This window comes from Melitaea cinxia, chromosome 1 (assembly GCF_905220565.1).
Source record: "Melitaea cinxia chromosome 1, ilMelCinx1.1, whole genome shotgun sequence".
NCBI classification, from domain to species: Eukaryota; Metazoa; Arthropoda; class Insecta; order Lepidoptera; family Nymphalidae; genus Melitaea; species Melitaea cinxia.
Window position 1 is genome coordinate 13794975 of NC_059394.1, and position 20815 is coordinate 13815789.

Sequence of the window (20815 nt, forward strand, 5' to 3'; positions counted from 1 at the left end):
CGGTATCCATAATTAATGACTGATTATTAACTAAAGGTTGTTGTATAGTGTTTTTACTGTTATTTGTAAACTGAATGTTGGTGTTATCAGATACAGAATTTGTGACATCGATGCAGTTGCTTATCTCTCTACTATTTACTTGTAATTCTTTAGATACTTCTAGCTTTAACTCACTTAATCTATTACTATCGATGTATTTATTATTTACAATTGCTCTCCTCTGGTCAGCTACTCGTTGCTCATTTAGGAATGTTAATGAAGGGAATCGGTTTATGAAATCATTGTACAGTTGTTTTCGATATGCACTGTTATTTAAGCCTAAGGATGTTATTCTATAGTATGATCGCATTATTGCTTCATTGTGTTCGCGGGTCCATCTCATCCGGCGTTGTGTAGTGTTACTAACTATAGGAACTTCTGAGGGTAAAAAATGTGTTTGTGACTTGACTGACTCAACTTCTAGAGTATGATGATGTTTTGGTTTTTGGGTATAATGTGACGAAATGCTGTTATTCATTTGGGTTAATTCTGTTTTTACTTCATCGTATATCTGGTCTATTATATTTTGTGGTAACAGTTTATTTCGGACTATAGCTCTACGTTGATCTCCTATTCTTTGTCGACTAACTTGCATGTTTGGAAATTTTTCTGTAAATTTTGAGTGGAGTGGTTCAAGATAAGATCTTGTGTCTAAATTTAATTCAGTTAATTGAAGATAAGTACGCAGTATGAACGTATTCATTTCTCTTGTCCATCGCCTGCGCCGATTATGAGCACTCTCAATGGGTGCAAGCTCAGTGTCAATATTGACATCTTGCACAACACTTTCGAGTGAAGTGTTGGTGTTCAATGTTTTTCTTGTCATATAAGAAGGGCAAGTAGAAGGAACAGATGTAAAAAGAGAATTGGTTTCATCGCCCGAAGAGTCGGCTGTAGCATCAACATCGGGAGTCCGCCTGATCAACTCTCGAGGTCCGGCTGTAGTCTTCTTGTCGATAGGAGCCCGCCTGTTCAACTCCACATCGCCGATGGTTCGCATACTGTGGCACCCAGCATCGGCTCCAGGTGCGCCCCGGCGACCCCCGGGCAGCGGCCGTAAATTATAAATTCGATTACTATTCTCCATGAAAAAAGGGATGTTTGGGAATCGTTACTTGGGAAGAACCTAAAAATGCCTCAGGTGTAAGTGGCAATGATTACAGTATCTCCCTATTGGGGTGGTCTTCCCGTAAGCCCCCCCACCACGACAAGGTGATTCCCCTGGGGGGGTTATTATTATTATTATTATATATAATTATAATAATAATAATTATATATAATTATATTAATAATAATTTATTAGCTTTTTCTTAATTTCTTCCTTAAATCTCATTATTTGTTGGCAGTAGAGTACCGAATTGACGGTTTTGCCTGGCGAGAAAAGCTCACAATAAACGAATAAGGATTAACGTGCAATAAGGTGACTTGCTATGGAGCCATTACAAAACTTCGTCGTTTGTCATTTTGACCAACTGAAAACAATAAAACATGCCAGGAAAGTGTCTCTAATTTTTCTTTTTCTTAATATCCTGTATTTATTGATTTTAAAACTAACCCGATACAAACAGTAGAACCATAAAAATGTTTCTTAAATTTTATGCATACTAAAGCCGGGAAGATTTTTCCCCGACAGATAAAAAAATGATAAATATTTTAAGAATTTGATTTTTGTTGATTTTGTCTTCTTTCTTCAATTTTTTGCATTTATAAACAATTTAATGAAAAAAAGTGAAATTTTAAAAAAACATTAAAAAATATAACACTTAAAGTAAATTATATGAACAGTGTAGCTCGTAAACAAATGCTCAAAAACAGACATATCAGTTTCTTTTATTCTTTCTTTTTAAGTGCATAATGAAGCACGTTAGTAAAAATATACTAAGTGCTTAAAAATCATATTTCTAATCATGCTTACACCCCTATTTAATTAATTTTTTTAATTAAATTTTTCTAAACGTGAATTTTTTTTCACAGATCTTCTTTTAACTTTCCAAAATTAATTTGACAACGGAATTATTTAATTAAATTTCTCGTAATTTAAAAATACTTCAAAGAAGTGCACTGTGTCTTTTCTAGATGCATCACTTTCTGATGAAGGCATACAGCCAATTTTGGAAAATAAAATTAAAATATTCGTTGAAAACACTGACAAATTGGGTACTCTAAATTCTCATATTGCTCACACTATATTGTCTATTTGTCCCAAAATTAATGTATATTTTACGCGCAAGACCAGTTTGGAAATTTCCAGGACTGACCGAAAAACTTAATGTCACTTTAAAAAATTAATTAGAAAAAATTCTAAATTTATCTTTTGATGAAAATTCGTGGACCTAAGCTACTTTACCAATTAGAGATGGTGGCATCGGCGTGAGAAAAATTTCTATTGTCGCTCTTCCTGCGTTCCTTGCTTCTGTGCATAGTATCAAGGGTCTATGTTCTTAGATCTTAAAATCTAATTCAATCCAAATTATAGATGCTACAGATGCAATAGAAAACTGGAAGTTAAGGTGTTCTCATGGTAATATCTCGAAGGACGTTACAAAATAAAAACTTTGGGATATGCCAATAGTTCACAATACTCATAGAAATTTGACGCAGTCTTACAATAACAAAAACCGTGATAGGCTTCTAGCTGTGTCAAATAAAGAGCCAGATTACTGGTTACATGCAATGCCGTCAAAAATCTTGGGACACTTTTAGACAATGAAAGTTTTAGGATTACTCTCGGTCGCCGGTTGGGAGCTCCACTGTGCTTGGAACACAGATGTCCGTAAGGAAAAGACGTTGATTATTTCGGACTACACGGCATTTCCTGCAACAAGAGTTCAGGTAGGATTTCCCGCCATGGTTCCCTAAATGATACCATAAAAAGAGCTCTTGCCACCATCGATATTCGTGCTCTTATCGAGCCTCCTGGAATTAGTCGCGATGGCAAGAGACCTGATGGATTGACGTTGGTTCCCTGGAAAAGGGGACAAGCGTTTTTTTAGGACGCAACTTGCGATGAGACACTTGCTCCGTCTCATGTCAGGGAAACAGCCTTAATAGCGGGAGCCGCAGCGGAAAAAGCTGACATGACTAAACGGCACAAATATTCGTCACTAATTCCAAATTACACCTGTGTGCCGTTTGCAGTCGTTACACACCAACCTTGGAGTAGCAGTGCTAAAAATTTTTTTATGAGATAGCTCCTCGCCTTATTGCCTCCACCAACACAAGAGGGCTGGTGTATTGCCCAGAGAATCGGCATAGCGATTCAACGGGGAAATGCTGCCAGCATTCTTGACACAATTCCACGCGGACATGATTTGTACCAAAACTATCTTTAAATATTTAGTTCTTAAGTTGTGAATTGTAAATAAATATAAAATTTAATAACAAAATTCTTGCCCTTTTAAGGTAACAACATATATATTAACGTAAATGATTTCTAATGTATTAACATAAGTACCTTACGAGCAAAAAGAAATTAATACAATAATTTTCATTACAATAAAATCTCAAATAAAGTAATGTTTAAAAAAATGAAAAATATTTTCATTCCATCCATTGTCTCACATTCTTTAAAATAGTCAGCACGCTTGTTTACAAAATACTTCATTGACCAATACCTAAAGAGCAAACAAAAAAGCACATCGATTATGTTATTTCGTAATTTAGAAGATAAAAAGTAAAGTGTGTGATATGTTAACTCCGCCCACACTGTAAATTTTGAAGGTACTATTACCATGTATTTTCACACTTTTATTTTATCAGTTTTATTTAGGATATCAGTGTGCATGTTGAGGGACTTTTCTACTTGTCATGACGATTTTAATTTGAAACCCCCTGATGGAATACTAAAGGAACACACATTCAGTTGGCTTGGCTTTGTACAATATCTACATGGTAAGTTAAACTAAATCAAAACTCTTCAAAAATATAGGAAAATACGTTTTCACCCAATTAAGTACGATGCATGCGGATTTCAGTTTCAGTTTTTTGTGTGCTTGAAAAAATACGGACGCAAAACAACTACAATAAAAAGAAATTACTAAAATAAAAAAATAAAAAAATAAGAATCTGTAATAATACAACGTAAAGGACTGTGCTTAGTTATATTTTAGAATTATTAAATAATAGACACTGTATACTGATAAACTACTTATCAATAACATTATATTACTATATTTCGTAATAATAGGTTGTCGCGCGTTAAAAAAATAAAAACTAATTATGATTCAATAAAACGATGATGAAATCAAAAATAACAGATTGAAATTAATTTATTATAAAGTATCATATAACACTCTTGTAGTTTAAATAAAATGACAAATTTTTAATACTAAAATTAAAATTAGGGACACACAAACTTGCCTAAATTTTTAACAAATAAAACTTAATTAAAAAACTATAGCACTAGCTTATCAAAGGCTCGAATTATTCCTGGCACATGGTTGGAGGCTACAAAATTTCACTTAGCGGATCATGCTCCGAAGCACCACATAGCACCGCCCGTAGTACCATCTTCCACCACGTGGTTAAGCTCACGCAGCTCCCCACGATTTCTGGCGACGTAAAACTAGCGTCACCGACTGCCACAGGGTCGACAACCGGAGGCAGGACGAACCGGCTCGCAGTTGCAAATCAATGACTTCTCCGCTAGGAGGCTGGTCCCTTGGGATGCGGTACCGTATTCTTTAATACCGGACGCACCATCACAACCGGAAATGTTGGGATCCTAGCGGAAATCTCCACAAAATGACTCGCCACGAGGTCATACCAAAAGCACCCGGCACCGCCCGAAAGGAGCCACTCGCCACAAGCGCTTATATACTGATGAGCTAAACCCTACTCACCCTATACCTATACCTATGGCCCCATACGCAAAACCACACGTCACAAGGACCGCGCTAAAATACGACAACGCCTAGCAAAAGAAAAGAGCAATTAAGCCAACAAAATAAATCAGTAACATTATATATGTTACAAGGTAATCGAAACAAAATATTCGATATCTGTCGGGACCGTAAAATTAGCCCCGAACAAGAGAAACTTGTTGATTTTTTAAAGGTTTTATTTGCCTTTCAATGCATGTAAATATGTACGTATGTAAATAATTTGTAGAGTGGAATCTTGCAACTCAATTTTGAGGCATATATCTTTAAACAATCAAACTGAAATTTTGTTTACACAGTTAGTTTGGATGACACTGCACATAGCTATGTGAAGTCTTTCTAAATCCATTCTTTTAATGCACTCCTACAATATGGGTATCAAATGAAAAGGCTCAATATAAATAATATCATATAATTGTGTACTTCATATGTTAATAGTTAAAGTTTTAAAGTTTATTTTATTCTTTTTAGAGCGTTTAAAATAAAATTTTGTCTATTAGAAAGTTTTTTACTTTAATTTAGGTATTATCTTGTGGACGACGCATTGGCGCAAATTCACAGCACTAGTTTGTGGCCGCTGTGCTGGCATTTGCGGGTTCGATGCCCACACATGACAAACATTTGTTTGCCGTACGATGATCATGCAAACCTGATAGCGATCGTTACTCATAGTAGGAAATATATCCGCCGACCCACATTGGAGCAGCGTGGTAGATAAAGTTTTTGATTCTTCTCCTACGTGGGGAAAGAGGCCTATGCTCAGCAGTGAGATATTACACGCTAAAGCGAAAGTATTGTCTTATATGTGGATATCGTGCCGTCAATTTTTTTTTATATGACTAGTTTGGCAAAAGCGTGTAGCTAACATGATGGTAAGCGATTACCGTAGCTTATTGACGTCTGCAACACAAGAAGCATCACAAGCGCATTGCCGACCCTTTCTCCGATTCCCCCAGGAGATCTGGTCACCTTACTCACCAACAGGAACTTCCTGCTATGTTCTACCTCAGTTTACTTACCTACACTGCTCAAGTACAATATGTGAGATTGTGTTATGTCTTAATTAATATACCTGTACTCGAAATGTACACCAGGAGCTAATTTAAAAAATAGTCATTGCCATTTTTTCACAATCCTCATAACAACATTTAAATGTTTTTTACAATAATAATAATAATAATAATATATCCGCCGATTTCTCAGCCTACAGCCCTAGCCCCCGGCCGTTTGATCTCCCTGCCGGGGCGTAATCCTCCACCCGCTTATATTTATATATGTAAGAGTATGTTATATTATTTAGATAAGTATTTATTATATTACATATACCTATTATATATACAGCGGGTGGAGTTACAAAAAAAAATTGTATCATATGTTAGAATAGGAATCGGTCGGTGAACGTACGAACGAACGGTGGTCACGTCTCTGTTGGAGACATTAAGTTAGTCTAACTTAAACAATAATGTTGCTGAGTAACGCCTACCTTGATTTAAAAAATAGCATGTTTTAGAAATAAAAAAGAACATAGGTTCAAAGGCCCGTGGATGTATACTACTTATATATATAAAAAAAGGAGGGTGGAGTGACATGCAGTTAAATAATAATCATTTATTTCAGACATCAGTCCATATTTTTGTTAGTTGCATTTTTTATTTTCTTAAACTATGTTAGTTTCAATAATTGTGACAATATGAACAAACAATTTAGTTGTAAAGCAAAAATTGCTTCAACTTTAAATTTGGAGATAAATACATTTTTTTTTTTAAATTATCTCCTGGCATAAACTTTACTCTTGCTATTATTTTATAATTTCATTTTCCGATAACAATATCTTAGACTCTAACAGTATTATTTTATTTTTCCAGTGACAACCGGTTTACCCCACCACAGCAAAGCGCCCCGCGTGGTTCTTATACACAAGCAATTTGCAGTCGGTACTGCTACAGATATGCTGAATTTTCCAAAAAATTATAAACTGTAAATATTTTTTTATTATTATTATCGCTGCTGCACGTAATTATGCTTGATAAATATCTTTTGTACCTACATATATTTAAAATAACATAAGTAACAAAAATTCCAACTATCTTGTTGAAATAAAAAACTGAAATGCACATAATTTTTCAAAAATAAAAATATCAACTTTTCTAGATTTATTATTTCAAATAATTTCAAAATCGTTAAAGTAAACTAGATAGACATAAATAAAAGCTGCTATAAGACGTGTTCATTTATTTATTTTTATTTAAAACTAGCTGTGTCCGCGATTTCGACCGCGTGGAATAAAAAAAATTTTTTTAGTTCGCAGAGTTACAAAATAGCTCTTATTATATCAGCTATCTGCCAGTGAAAGTCCCGTCAAAATCGGTCCAGCCGTTTCAGAGATTGGCCGGAATAAACAGACAGACAGAGAGACAGATAGACAAAAATTGTAAAAAATGTCATTTTGTTATATGTACTGTGTATTATGTACAGTGTATTATATTTTGGTGTTTTTATAGGTGAACGAAGTGAAACGTATCCACATATTCTAACAAACACATACGCACACACCTACGCACACACATACACACACAAACACACACACACACACAAACATTTCGTACTTACACAAAACACACGTCTCTAAATTCCACATCATTGCATCCCTTTTTATTATCTTTGTTTTATCATAGTTATTTTATTGTTGTTTGATCTTTATTATTCCTGGTTTCATTGTGTTTATGTTTATTTTTTGTAACATTTGGTCATCTTTGTGATACGACGCTCTGTGAGGAGGGCGTTAATGACTGCGACACAGTTTTATACTAATGTAGTTATTATCGTTACAAATAGTTTTTGTTATGTACCAAATATTTGAAATAAATAAATATTATTATTATTATTTATTTATCCATATTACGCATTTACTAAAAAGCGGTTATTTTAATACTACGAAAAGACACTCCAATTTTATTTATTTGTATAGATTTAAACATCGTCTTTCATCATAAGATTTTAATTTTACGTGGTTATTTTCATAAAAATTATTATATATCACAAAAAATATTTGAAACGCAAAAAATTTACCCATCAAACGTACGAGAAAGGAGGCAGTCCGGTATGGACACTTCTGATGCCGTCAAGACCTACCCGCATAATGAAAGAAATGAATGAAACAGATTGAAGTCTCGCGAACAAGACATTCGTAGATAATGTCGAAATATCAAGCTCCGCAAAATAAAAATGAAAACATAATATCCCATTTTAAATAATTTTAGTAAACGTCTTTCGTTTTCCTGTTCCTTTTCGTTTTCCTTTTTCGGCTGTACGATTTCAACAAATGCTAGTATGCTATCTGTGTACATTATACGAGTACACACACTTAAACTGTACTCCCTGCTAATAAGTAGATTTTATGTGAATTAAGATTATCAATATTTAATAAGTCAGTCATTTTATGTCTATGATTTTCTAATTGAGTAGTTCAATATGCTAGGTAAGTGTTAGTTGTTATATTCTATACTAGCTGACCCGGCTAACTTCGTATCGCCTAACAGTGACTTTTAAGTATTATCACAAATCTTTTGTATGGGAGTATAGAAAAGTGTTGTTTTTAAACTTTTTCAGGAAATTTAATTTTTTTTTTTTTTTAGAATTTTTCTCTCCGTAAGAACCATCCTCGTACTTCAAGGAATATTTTAAAAAAAGAATTAGCGAAATCGGTCCAACCGTTCTCGAGTTTTGCGCTTAGCAACACATTCAGCGACTCATTTTTATATTATAGATAATTAGTTTTATATCAGATTTTTAGATACGATACTACATCTACAGGTCATATCCATAGTTTGCAGTGTCCTATTTTGTATATAGTTTTGTTGATCCACGAACGTTTTATAATGGCACTTAAGATAAGCAGTCCTAAGACTGTTTCGAAAAGCTAGGACATGGTCTAATGATTGGAATAAGTACTCGTATTATATCATGAATATTATTCTAATTATTATAACTCGACAATATGTACCATATACAACCTTATATATATGTTTTTTACTTTTGCTAATTTAAAACATATAATTTTTTAATTTTTTTCAAGCGGCAACGTTATATTTGGCGACTATGAAAGAGACGAAGAGGACTGCGGTTTAACTCGTTCACAGGCCAAAATGGGTGTCAAATGTCCTCGTGCATACTTCGAAATGCCACTAGTTGATATCACGCCACATCCTGAATATACTCGGTAAAAGTAAAAACATATAAGAAATAATGATTTTTTGTTGTACCAATTCCTAGTACATAATTTTACTTTTCTTTAGATTAGAAGTATTGTAGCATCCATTTTAGTTAAGACTGTTTTTAATTAATTTATTTATAAAAAAAATTTTAGGTTCGGAGTTGGCAATAGTCTGGCTTTGGTGAAATTTCTTCGACCTGTTAAATCTCGTAAGATACAAAAATATACTTAAGTACTTTGCTCCTTATAAATCTTGACCTGGGTATAAAATCAATAAACCTGACACAATTATAGAGCAATATTCCGCTAAAGTTGAATAGTAGTCGGTGTCGTTAACACCTAATAAATTCATTTCGTTGCACGTATATACAATCTATTATATATTTACGTCTCTAAATTTTATACTATTTTCATAATATCCTTGAACAATTCAAGGATATTATGAGAATTTTGCTATGAATCTGCCCCCGCCAAATTTATAAAATCCTTTCATTAACAAACGTATGTATATTAAGAACAATTTCATTTTAGCAATAAATTTTTGCATGATTTTTTCTTTGAAGGGTTGCGTTTACATTTTTATGTTATTTTTAATCTTACCTTTAAGTAATATCCGTTTCAGATTACATGATCCCAATTTGTTTACCCACTTTAATTGAACGTGAAAATAAGCGAAAAAATAAAGCAGTTTTTATGGTCGACTATTTAAGTTGTAAGTATAATTGAAATGTTCACTTTGAATACTAATTATTATTTTTATTTCTAATGATTAAAAACTCCGTTTTTGTATATTTAAGCTGTACCTAAAGACTTCGACTCAGAGAAAATGGCTAAAAAGACATTGAAAATGTACACTCATAAAGACTGCCGAAGACATCGGATGCGATCAGTAAATAGATTATTTACTTGAAATTAATTTATTTCAATTAAAACAGTGAAATATATCGAATACGTCATTTCCTTTTACAGCAACTAGGGAGCGAGGGTGTCACACACGTGCTATGCAGTTCTGGTTGTGGGATTCGCCCTGGAGCCCCCATAGTCAGTCACGCCCTTGAAGGAACCTTCCAGCTTATAGGCATAGCAGCTGGCGGTGCTCCGTGCGCCCGTAGATCTATGCGCCGGAAACTTAATCGTGAACCGCCTCTCTACATAGACGTATATCCCTACGCATCGTGGATCATCAACTACATTACCGCACATGTGCTTCCACGACCATATCCAGAAAATTTTATGCTGGCAGAAGAAGGCTCAAGTACGTCAAGGATATTTCGTATCTCTATCCTATGTATTTTCTATTCCGGACGTTTCCGAAAGTTTTAGCGAAAATTACTCGGTCGATTTTGATTGAAATGAAACTGAAACATTTTATGTTAGATAAATTTATCTTCCTTTTTTAATATCTTATAATTATGTTTGCTCGCAGACGAAAAAAAAACGACTTCAATTACATCGACAAGTAATACAACATAAGACGAAAAAATAGTCAAGTAAATACGCAAAGATTAAAAATACGTAAAAAAATACGTACATAGGTAGTCAAAAATTATTCGAGAAGTAGTCATCAAATCTCGATCGAATTTAAATGGGACCACAAAACAAGCATCTGCTTTCGATTAAAACAAAAATCATCAAAATTATTTATAAATAATAAAATGCTACCCTGCTAATACAGCTCACTGCGTTATAGTAGATGTGTCCACGTAACAGCCTTTGATCGATATTCACTGAAGTAGCTTTACCTAATTCAGATAGATGGCGTTGTGACGAAATACGTACCATAAGTACTCACGCAACTCATACTCAAAAAGTACTCACGCAACACCTTTCAATTTAAAAAAAAAACATCAAAATCAATCCAACCAGTCAAAAGTTCAGAAGAACTTTTGTATGTTAAACATTTTAAAAAATACTATCGAATTGAGAACCTCCTCCTTTTTTGCAAGTCGGTTGAAAATAGAACTTAATTATTTTCAACTTCATAATTAATATAACTATATATAAATAACCAAAAATCGAGCCCGGTACGACACTGAAAATATTGAACTTTTTTCTAAAATGTTAAAGTCATCTTTTCTTTATTTGTAGGTATGGGTATCCATCGAGAGTACTTGAGAGCGCGACGAAAACAAAAATCTGGGTGGCGAGCACGTACCTACGTCACTGGTGACTATTGCTTCAAAAGTTTAAAAAAGCAACGGAAGACAGCATTTTTCTATTCAGAACAATTTGAAGTTAACGCTGATCCCCCTGCTAAATTAAATGTCATAATGAAGGTAAAAACATTTAATAAAAAAAGTTTTTTGTTGAATGATTTTTTAAGGATACTACTCTATTTCAGCTATCGGCTGGAATAGAATGCACCATTGTCTGTGCTCGTCTGTTGCTCCCGAACCGTTTATCTAAGCCCGAAATCGAAGGAGTTGGTGGTTACAATATTACCATAACTTTTAACACCCTGTGGTTTCCCTACACTTTTTACTTTTCTTTGGGATTAAATGGAAAAAATACCACTGAGAGAGATTTCTCAAAATGGATTGGTGAAAGATCACCTGGATTCTGGTAAACTAGGAAATATACAGTTTTTAAGGGATTGTTGTGTGTTTTTTTTTTAAGTCTCTCACATATTTTGAAGTCTCTAAAAACTTTTTGAATATAATAATCATACTCATTGATTTTAAGAAAGAAAATATTCATAAAAAATTATTCTTAAAGTACAAAAATTATATTTAACTAATATTTGAACAAAATTTATTTTGCGTAATCAATTAGGTTATAAAATTTCTTGAGCAATCTCAGTAATCTACTACTAATGTGAAAATGTGATAGATTTGTTATTTACTACGAACATATGTGACAAACTACCTACACAGAAGAGGTAAGCTCTATTCAACTGTCAAACTTCTATTTATTTCACATACCTTGACTTTTGGATTGTGTAAAAGTAGATCAAGTCGACCGAAAACCGACCGAATCTGAACAATAAAGGTTCGCATTTATCTGTGCCCGCGACTTCGTCCGCGTGGAATTTAACAAAAAAAAAAGTTATTTTTGATATGTTGATTTTATATTCGGTCTAAGCGAGTGAGTTCTTAGGAAATTCTAAAATTTTTTAAATATCATATCAAAAAATTTCCTAATGCTGTAACACAAAAATAAAAAAAAAAATCGTAAATAAGTTATTGTTCAGTTCGCAAAGTTATAAAATAAAAAATTTTCTAAAATAAAAGTAGATTAAGTTACTCCTTATTACATCAGCTATTTGCCAGTGAAATTCCTGTCAAAATCAGTCCACCCGTTTCAGATATTAACCGGAACAAACAGACATCTAGACAGACAGACATGCAGACAAAAATTATAAATAATGGTATTTTGGTATATCTATCGTGTCTATGTGAATACATAAGCATTTAGTAAAAATGGTTATTTTAATATTACAAACAGAAACTCCAATATTTGTATAGATTAATACATAAAGCAAAAACTTTGTACCCCTTTTTACGAAAATTGTGCGGACTGAGGAGTATGAAATTTCACAGTTATAGTTTATATAGAGAGAGCCCAGAATGTCAATATTTTTTAAAAATTTACATAAAAAGTATCAATAAAAAAATATTACATACACTACCATGTGCTTGACACATATACTCTTTTATTTATTATTACTAGTAGAGGTCGTAATTCGAACATAATTAGAAATTTAAATTAAAGAAAAATAAAAAATTATGAAAATAAAGAACCTTTTTTAAAGAAAATTTAATTCAACTATAGACTTTGACAACCAACAAAAGATAATAATATGCGTGTGCGTGTGTCAAATACATGGTAGTGTGTGTATTTTTTTTTTTTTTATTTAATATATTTTTATGTATAATTTTAAAAAAGTATTAGCATTCTGCACTCCTTCTCTATATAAACGATCAGTGTGCGAAATTTGATACTTTTACGTCCACGCAATTTTCGTAAAAAGGAGTATAAAGTTTTTGCTTCACGTATTAACATAATAGATAGAAGAGGATCTTAATAATGTTCAAACTTATAATTAAAATTTATTATGGTTAAATTTCGACCACTGGGCGACAACGAGTTTATTATAATTTTATTACTCTCCGTTATTTGTACTTACTCTAAAATTGTGAAAGGTTCTGTTTATTGAAGATAGATATAAAATATTTTCGGAAAAGTTATAAAATCGAAGCTACTGTTTATATAATTTTATCATCGTACTATCGTACATCGTATTATCGTACAAAATGAATTTTGTACGTAAAATAAAACTAGTTGTCATTTATAAAAAAGCATATTTTATTATGCGAAAGGATACATTCATCAAACAGTAAAAAAATAATTAAACTAAATTACGTTATATAAATTATGCAGAATCTACTGCTACAGAATCTTCATCGATCAGTCCCTTATCTGAGTTACCCGCGGCTGGGAAGCTGGGAGATGGAGAAGGGGCCTGAGGGAAAGAAGGATTCTGTTGCAATTGGAATTGTTGGGGTGGGAAACCTTGTTGAATGAACTGTGGGAATTGTGGAAACGATGGAAATTGTGGGAATGATGGAAATTGTTGAGGACCCTGAGGGATCTGTGGGACCGCAGGCATATTTTTTGAATCGAGGGATGATTGAGAAGGCTGTTGCTGATTAGATGACGAATCAGCTGATTCAATCACGGCAGAATCTTCATCGCCAGCGGGTTGCTCTGTTGTCGCGGAGGGTACGTTTTGTTGTGGAGGTTGAACTGGTGCGACGGGAGAAACGGGATTAATTGTATTAATGGGGTAAATAGGAGAGCCTGGCGCAACTGGTCCAGAGGGGGCAAAAGAAGGATAGAAAATATTGTGAGACGGGTAGTAGGGTGCGCTTACGACTGGTTGATAGTATCGATAACTTGGTACAGCTATTTGATAATTAAATTGTGGCTGATATCCAATTGCTGCATGTGGCACCTGACAATAAAATTACTTTATGTAAATGTGGACACTGAGAATCAAAAACTAAATAACACTTAAATTAAATTTTTACCAACCGCATTTATGTATTCACTAGTTGAATATCCAAAAGCTTTTATCTGTGGTGGTATGATGGTCTTTACCGCAGCTGTAAGGGGTATCGCACCCGGCCAAGCCACTGCATTTCCAGCCGAAGCGCTGGCTACCGCACAAAACAAAAACACTATCACCTACAAAAAAATAAATTCCTTAAAATAAATATTGCACACACTAATAAAAATTAGAAGCAAACACTATATAAGTAAGTATATAGTAAGTAATTAATTTCCGAAATTATTACACATTTCTTATTTTTAAAATGTATATTGGTTTGACGTGCCTTCATCTTGGAGGTACTAGAGTATCAAGATATCTGTACTCGTTTTAATCCACATACGATTCTTTTATACCTGTTCGAGATCACCCACTTACAATCGCAGACAGAAAGAAACTAGATATGACTCCAACTTTGTATTCATAGTTCGTGTCTTGCACAATTGTAGTACACATGTAAATGCTTTACAATAATAAATCAGATAACGGACTAATTTTATTTATATATACTTTTAGACAAATTTTTTATAATATATTTACATATTTTTTTTTATATCTAGTCAATAAATGATACTAAAAATGAACTATCTAACTTTTCTACAAAATATGTGTATAATCAGTATAATACATAAATTTTATCCTGACAATAAAAAGACAAAAAAGAATTACTATTACCGTGCAATCATTCGAAAGTTATGCGTGTAAATACATTCCGCTAAATCATTTTTATTTATGAAAATATTAAAGCCTTCCAGAAAATTTATTTAAAAGTTTAAAAAGAAACTTAATATACATACATACATATAAGGTATAATAGACATAAATTGCATCGTCAGTAAGTAAATAAACGTAAAAATAGTTACAATAATAGTTAATACTTACTGTGTATAACATTCTCCAAAAACTTTCAAATAACGTTTTGCAAATACGACATATATTGAAAGCCACATCAAAATATAAAAGAAAACACAAAACATATTCTATCATAAGTAATAAACATTTATTGCTAAAAGTATAAATATATTTAATACATAACAATAATAACAATCTTTATCGCACACCAAAAATTAAAACAATTATATATTTCGTTACTGTGATAAAAATAACACTATATTTATTTTGACAAATCTTTGTCGTCCCCGACATCAGGAATAAAGAATTCGACGACTTTTTCTTTATACAATGCCACGATCGCCTTCGGGACGTTGGGGTGCAGAGGGTGTGCTCCCCCAACATATGACGCATCCCAAAAATTTTTAAACATCTGAAGAAATAACCGAAGTAACTTGATCTGTGGCATTTTAGATGCGTCCGCGAATTTTCCTTTAACAATAAAATTTAACATTTAACAATACTATGCTATAAAAAAATATCATAAAAAAATAGTATGATAAGTAACAGATGGGAAAATAGATGATAAAGAGAATTTATTTATATATGATATTTTTTAACTAATAGTTTTTTAAGTTATTACCTGCGCCACTATTTTGTCTTTTCACTCGAGACCTTGAAGTCTTTGGTGGTATTTTATTATCCAAAATGCTATTTACGTCATCAAACATAACTTTACTTGTATATTGCACCAAATTAACAGCTGTAGATTCTTCCTGAAATTTTAATTTAATTTAAATGATTAATGTACAAATAAATTAGTATAAAGGACGAGCTTAAAACAGTTAGTATAACCAAGACCTTACATAAAAGCAACGTAAGCTATATAGGTAAGGGAACTTAACGCTTGCGTTAATTATTTGCTTTTATTTTTCTATTATAGGTATTAAATGCTAGTTCCCTACTTCCCTAGTAGGTACTACACATTACTATTGTAACATGATACTGCCTCTTCGATCGCTAACCATTCCTGTTTTCTTGTAGTCATTGAACCCGTTGTACTTTTAACGACACACATAATTCGTCGCATAACTACACTTTAAATTCAAACAGTTAATAAAGTGGTAAAGTATAAGTATACTCAACACTAAAATAAAATTCAATCTCGAAACCATAATGTATGAGATTTTTCTCAAGTAGTTTATGTACTGTTTAGATACCGACAGAAGGTGCTGTCATCCTTACGTTCAGAGCGAGCTTTATAAATCTAGTGCAGCTATTCAGGCTTAAAGTACAGTGCAACAAAGCCACTACTTTGAGTGATGATTACAGCGGCACCATAGCTTAATACTGTTGTTACTGGATGTTGTAAAAATAAACATTTCATAAAACTGGTCCTCACTTCAAGGAGCCCAGCTCTCGGTATCTAAAGGGCGACTATGCGCAAAAAACAATAAATAACAAAAAAGTTATCTTATTTTTATAGTCAAAACTAGATTACTGAGCTAATGACTTAGTTTTTTTTTTTCATTAAATAAATATGATACATGTTATGAGTATTTGAGCGTATAAATAACAAAACAACGTAGTGTTGATCAGTGCCGCACAACAGTTTACACACATATTGTAAAATATTTGTGTTTAAATGAACAAACTTCAAACTTATACAAACATATACCTATATTGTAGATATATAGTGGCGTTCCAATATGGTTTAATAAGATATATATGTATGTATACATATTATTAAAATTTGTATATTCTTAAAGTCCAGTGTTATAAGTAAGCTTAGTTAATAGTAGACAGAGAAGACAAGAAATTTGTTATTAAATAAAAAAACAAGTATTTATTTTTTGTGCATAGATAAGAAATAATTTAAAATTATTGTATTTACACTATAAGCCCTTAATTAATAGATGCCGATGATGGTATTACGTAATTTATATTCAAGCGATTCAATAAAAAAAAGTTGACGTGATTAAAAACTAATTGCTGATTTAGGTGTAAAGTAGAAGTACTTAAATATCGTTATTATCAACAACTATCCGATTTCCTATACTACACGTGTATAATTTTTTTTTTCGTCTCACGTGTCCTTGTTAATAGATGGTAGCTTTGTAATTAAAACATATTGATCTAGATCATGCTTATAAATGTGTTTATCAAAATTATTAAACAGGAATATAACATTTGTCACGATAACGCTTTTAAAATTAAATAATTGGTGTTTTTATTCGGTAGTCTGTTTTTTCTGCTATTGAACACAAAAATATTTTTAAAATAATATATAATGATAAATAATAATTATACAGCTGCTACTTAGATGTGTGGTTACGGCATTAAAGATTATAGCCGCCCCCTCTCTTCCCCTGGGTGTCGTAAGAGGCGACTGAGGGATAACACAGTTCCACTACCACTTTGGAACTTAAAAAGCGGACCGATGGCGGGATATCCATCAAACTGCTGGTTTTGAAATACACAGGCCGAAGACGGGCAACAGCGTCTTCGGTGCGACTAAGCCAGTGCTGCGGTCACCAACCCGCCTGCCAGCGTAGTGACTTTGAACAACACACATGAGTTCACGTCACTTTTGGCGCGCACTTGTGGAGACCTGTGTCGAGCAGTGGACTGCGATAGGCCTAAAGTGATGGTGATGATGATGCATAAAAATACATAATAAAGCTTATATATAAAAATGAATCGTAAAATGTGTTCGTAGGCGCATAACTCAACAACGCCTGGACCAATTTTACCAATTCTTTTTTTAAAATGTTCGTTAAAGTCCAAGGATGGTTTTCACGGTGAAAAAAATTCGAATAATTTCCGTGAAAACCCTAAAAACAGCCCTTTTCTTTTTCCCCATACAAACGTTTTCTAACTAAACTGTAGAGTGAATTTGAACTTTATTGCTATTCAATAAAGTTCATGTTAAATAATATATTAGGGAGCATTTTACTTAAGTTATTAAGTATTAAATTGATCTTATTCGTAGACCGTGCAATGGAACGAGCTATGCTTCGGATTTCTCTCAAAGATAGGATTGGAAATGAGACTATCCGCGAGAGAAGGACAGTAACAGACATAGCCCACAGAATTAGCAAATTGAAGTGGCAGTGGGCTGGCCATCTGTGTCGCAGAACCGATGGTCGTTGGAGCAGACGGGTCCTGGAGTGGAGACCGCGTCCTGGCAAACGCAGTGTAGGACGTCCTCCGGCCCGTTGGACCGACGATCTACGTAAGATTGCCGGTGTAGGCTGGATGAGGATTGCAGAAAACCGGGATGTCTGGCGCGAACTTGAGGAGGCCTATGTCCAGCAGTGGACTGCCATAGGCTGAAGTGATTCGTAGACCGCATTTTAATTTAATTTACACATAGTATAAATGGTATTAACTAGCTATTTGATATTACCTATTATATTGTTGAGGATTTGAGGATTGTAACAATGGCAAATTCCCGTTTTTAAACTATCGGCTCCAATTTGGTACGAATCTCCTATACCTATATATGTGATGTAGAAATGATTGATGAACGGATTTTAGGATAACTCATGCCCAATAAGGATAACGGGCGTGGGCGTTAACAATGAAAATTTTAAATGTATGTAACTCCGAAACTACTGAACTATTTTTTATCAAATTACTTAAGCATTTGTAATTTGGTCCAATTTAGGAGATAGGGTAGTTTTTATCTCAATTGGACCCGATAGGTGGCGCTGCTATTGGTATGTAACTCAGAAACTACTGAACCAATTTTTATCAAATTTTGTACGCATCTATAATTTTGTCCAACTTGGGAGATAGGATAGTTTTTATCTCAATCGGACCTGGTAGGTGGCGCTGCTATCAGTATGTAACTCCGAAACTACTAACCAATTTTTATCAAATTTTGTAAGCATCTGTAATTTTGTCAGAGTTGGACGATAATTATGGTAGTTTTTATCTCAATTGGACTCGGTAGGTGGCGCTGCTATCGGAAAGCTATCAAATTTGGTAGCTGTTTTCCGGGCGGGTCCGCTAGTAATGAATAAAAATAATGCATACATAGTTATATCAAAAACGAGCTACAGAATAACGAATCTGTAGGTAATGTTTAATATCTATACTTCAAAATATTGACGGCCAAACAATCTGTCATGTCTAAATATCTTCCAGAACACCTACTGCTTTTCGATTCTACTATCCAGTGAATTCTTTTTTTTTTTTTTTAATTTTAAGGTTTTACTGTATATTCGCTTAAGCCTGTAATATCCCACTGCTGGCCATATGCTTCTTTCCCCATGTAGGAAAAGGATCAGAGCTTAATACACCACGCTGCTCTAATACGGGTTGGTGGATATATATTTCTTACTATGAGTAACGATCGCTATCAGGTGTACATGATAACAACCGGGACCGACAACTTAACGTGCTCTCCGAGGTACGGTGGCGATACCCACAAGGACTGCACAAACACCCAGACCACGGCAAACATCTGTATCATCATGTCTGTAGGACATAGCGTAGAAAAGGAAAACCGGTAGAGAAGTGTACAAACAGTTGATAAAGAATTGGCATATAGTTTTAGTAGTATTAAATGACAAACAAAAAAAGAAACCTTTTTATAATTTGTAAGGTCCATTGCAGAAGTAAACGGTATCGGTATTGATATCACTCCACTGAACCACAGAGTAAAAATAAAAATTTCTTTATAGTAATACATTTTGACAAACAAACTGTACTACCGACACCTACTTAACTACCTAATATAAACTTAACTATATTCTCAGATGTGCAATAGTATTGTTTTCAAAATACATCTGGTAAACAAAAACAAAATTCTTCTATGTTATTTATTACAATCATATGATAATAAATTATAGTGATACACCATGTTATCAAAACAATGCTTCACTCACATGATCTTTGTATAGAATGTATCAGAGTAGAGAACTAAGACTTCCATAACGACATAAAAGCTAAATATAATTATATATAAGTATATTTAAATATAATAAAAAATATATTCATTTATGTTAATATAATTATTAGGTTTAATAGTATGCAGTTGTTACTTAATAAGTCTACGATGTATCCGCAATAAAGCAAATTCCTTGTCATCCTATTGCTCGCAAGGCTGCTCTAGATCTCGTTAGATAGAGATCACCGACTGACATTTGCTACCAGTCCACGCCGACGAGCCTTACTCATGACATTTCCACTACATTAAACCAGTTCAGGAACAGTTCAATTATAAGTCCATTTAAATTGTTACCACAGTCTGGACGTAAATGTAGAACAAGACACTATTAAATAAATAAAAAATCTTAAAAATTAACGAGTGTAATACTGTAGTGTTATTTTTTACATTTTAATTAAAAAGTATAATGATCATAATATACCATAAACTTTAATTAAAATTTAACGAAAAGTTATTTGTAACTTAAAATATTTATAGCTTAAACAAAACCATAAGATTTAACTTAAAGCGTTAATTACACCGATGAATATTTTCGATAGATTCGAATATTTCGTATTTTTATGAAGTGAGGGGTTCTGTTAAAAAATAATTTATATATTTTACGACATCATAATATCTAAAAATAAATAAATAGAAAGTTATAAATATCAAATAGCATGTATATTCAAACTAAATTAAGTAACACTGGCCTTATACAATTATAATTAAAAAAACTGGACTTCAGTAATTTGCAATGACATTTAAAATACAGATTACAAATATCAACTACATATTTGATAAAATTACCTGGAATACAATCAAATGCATATTATGATTAATAACATAACAAACTATATTTTTCTATA

General features: G+C 33.0%; 2 protein-coding genes across 2 annotated transcripts; one reads left to right on the top strand and one right to left on the bottom strand.

Moving 5' to 3' along the window:
* Positions 1-3770: 3770 nt before the first annotated feature.
* On the top strand, positions 3771-11725 carry LOC123669899. Its single transcript, XM_045603419.1, has 9 exons — positions 3771-3930; positions 6785-6896; positions 8995-9138; positions 9286-9341; positions 9755-9844; positions 9930-10021; positions 10102-10387; positions 11221-11408; positions 11474-11725. Exons 1-9 carry the CDS (start codon positions 3771-3773, stop codon positions 11696-11698), a joined length of 1353 nt encoding a protein of 450 aa, XP_045459375.1. The 3' UTR covers positions 11699-11725.
* Positions 11726-13416: 1691 nt separating this feature from the next.
* LOC123654006 (protein app1-like) lies at positions 13417-14638 on the bottom strand. Its single transcript, XM_045589971.1, has 3 exons — positions 14561-14638; positions 14167-14319; positions 13417-14086 (listed from the first exon to the last, which is right to left on the bottom strand). Exons 1-3 carry the CDS (start codon positions 14636-14638, stop codon positions 13505-13507), a joined length of 813 nt encoding a protein of 270 aa, XP_045445927.1. The 3' UTR covers positions 13417-13504.
* Between the last annotated feature and the right edge of the window lie 6177 nt (positions 14639-20815).

What these genes read in the sequence shown, in the direction of transcription:
- LOC123669899 (XM_045603419.1), top strand. Translation starts at nt 3,771, where the DNA reads ATGTATTTTCACACTTTTATTTTATCAGTTTTATTTAGGATATCAGTG. An exon ending in CCACATCCTGAATATACTCG is followed by an intron (nt 9,139 to 9,285) that starts GTAAAAGTAAAA and finishes AAAAAATTTTAG; the next exon opens with GTTCGGAGTTGGCAATAGTC. An exon ending in GAAGACATCGGATGCGATCA is followed by an intron (nt 10,022 to 10,101) that starts GTAAATAGATTA and finishes TTCCTTTTACAG; the next exon opens with CAACTAGGGAGCGAGGGTGT.
- LOC123654006 (XM_045589971.1), bottom strand. Translation starts at nt 14,638, where the DNA reads ATGTGTACTACAATTGTGCAAGACACGAACTATGAATACAAAGTTGGA. An exon ending in GTTTCTTTCTGTCTGCGATT is followed by an intron (nt 14,320 to 14,560) that starts GTAAGTGGGTGA and finishes ATTTTTTTGTAG; the next exon opens with GTGATAGTGTTTTTGTTTTG. An exon ending in CTAGTGAATACATAAATGCG is followed by an intron (nt 14,087 to 14,166) that starts GTTGGTAAAAAT and finishes TTTTATTGTCAG; the next exon opens with GTGCCACATGCAGCAATTGG.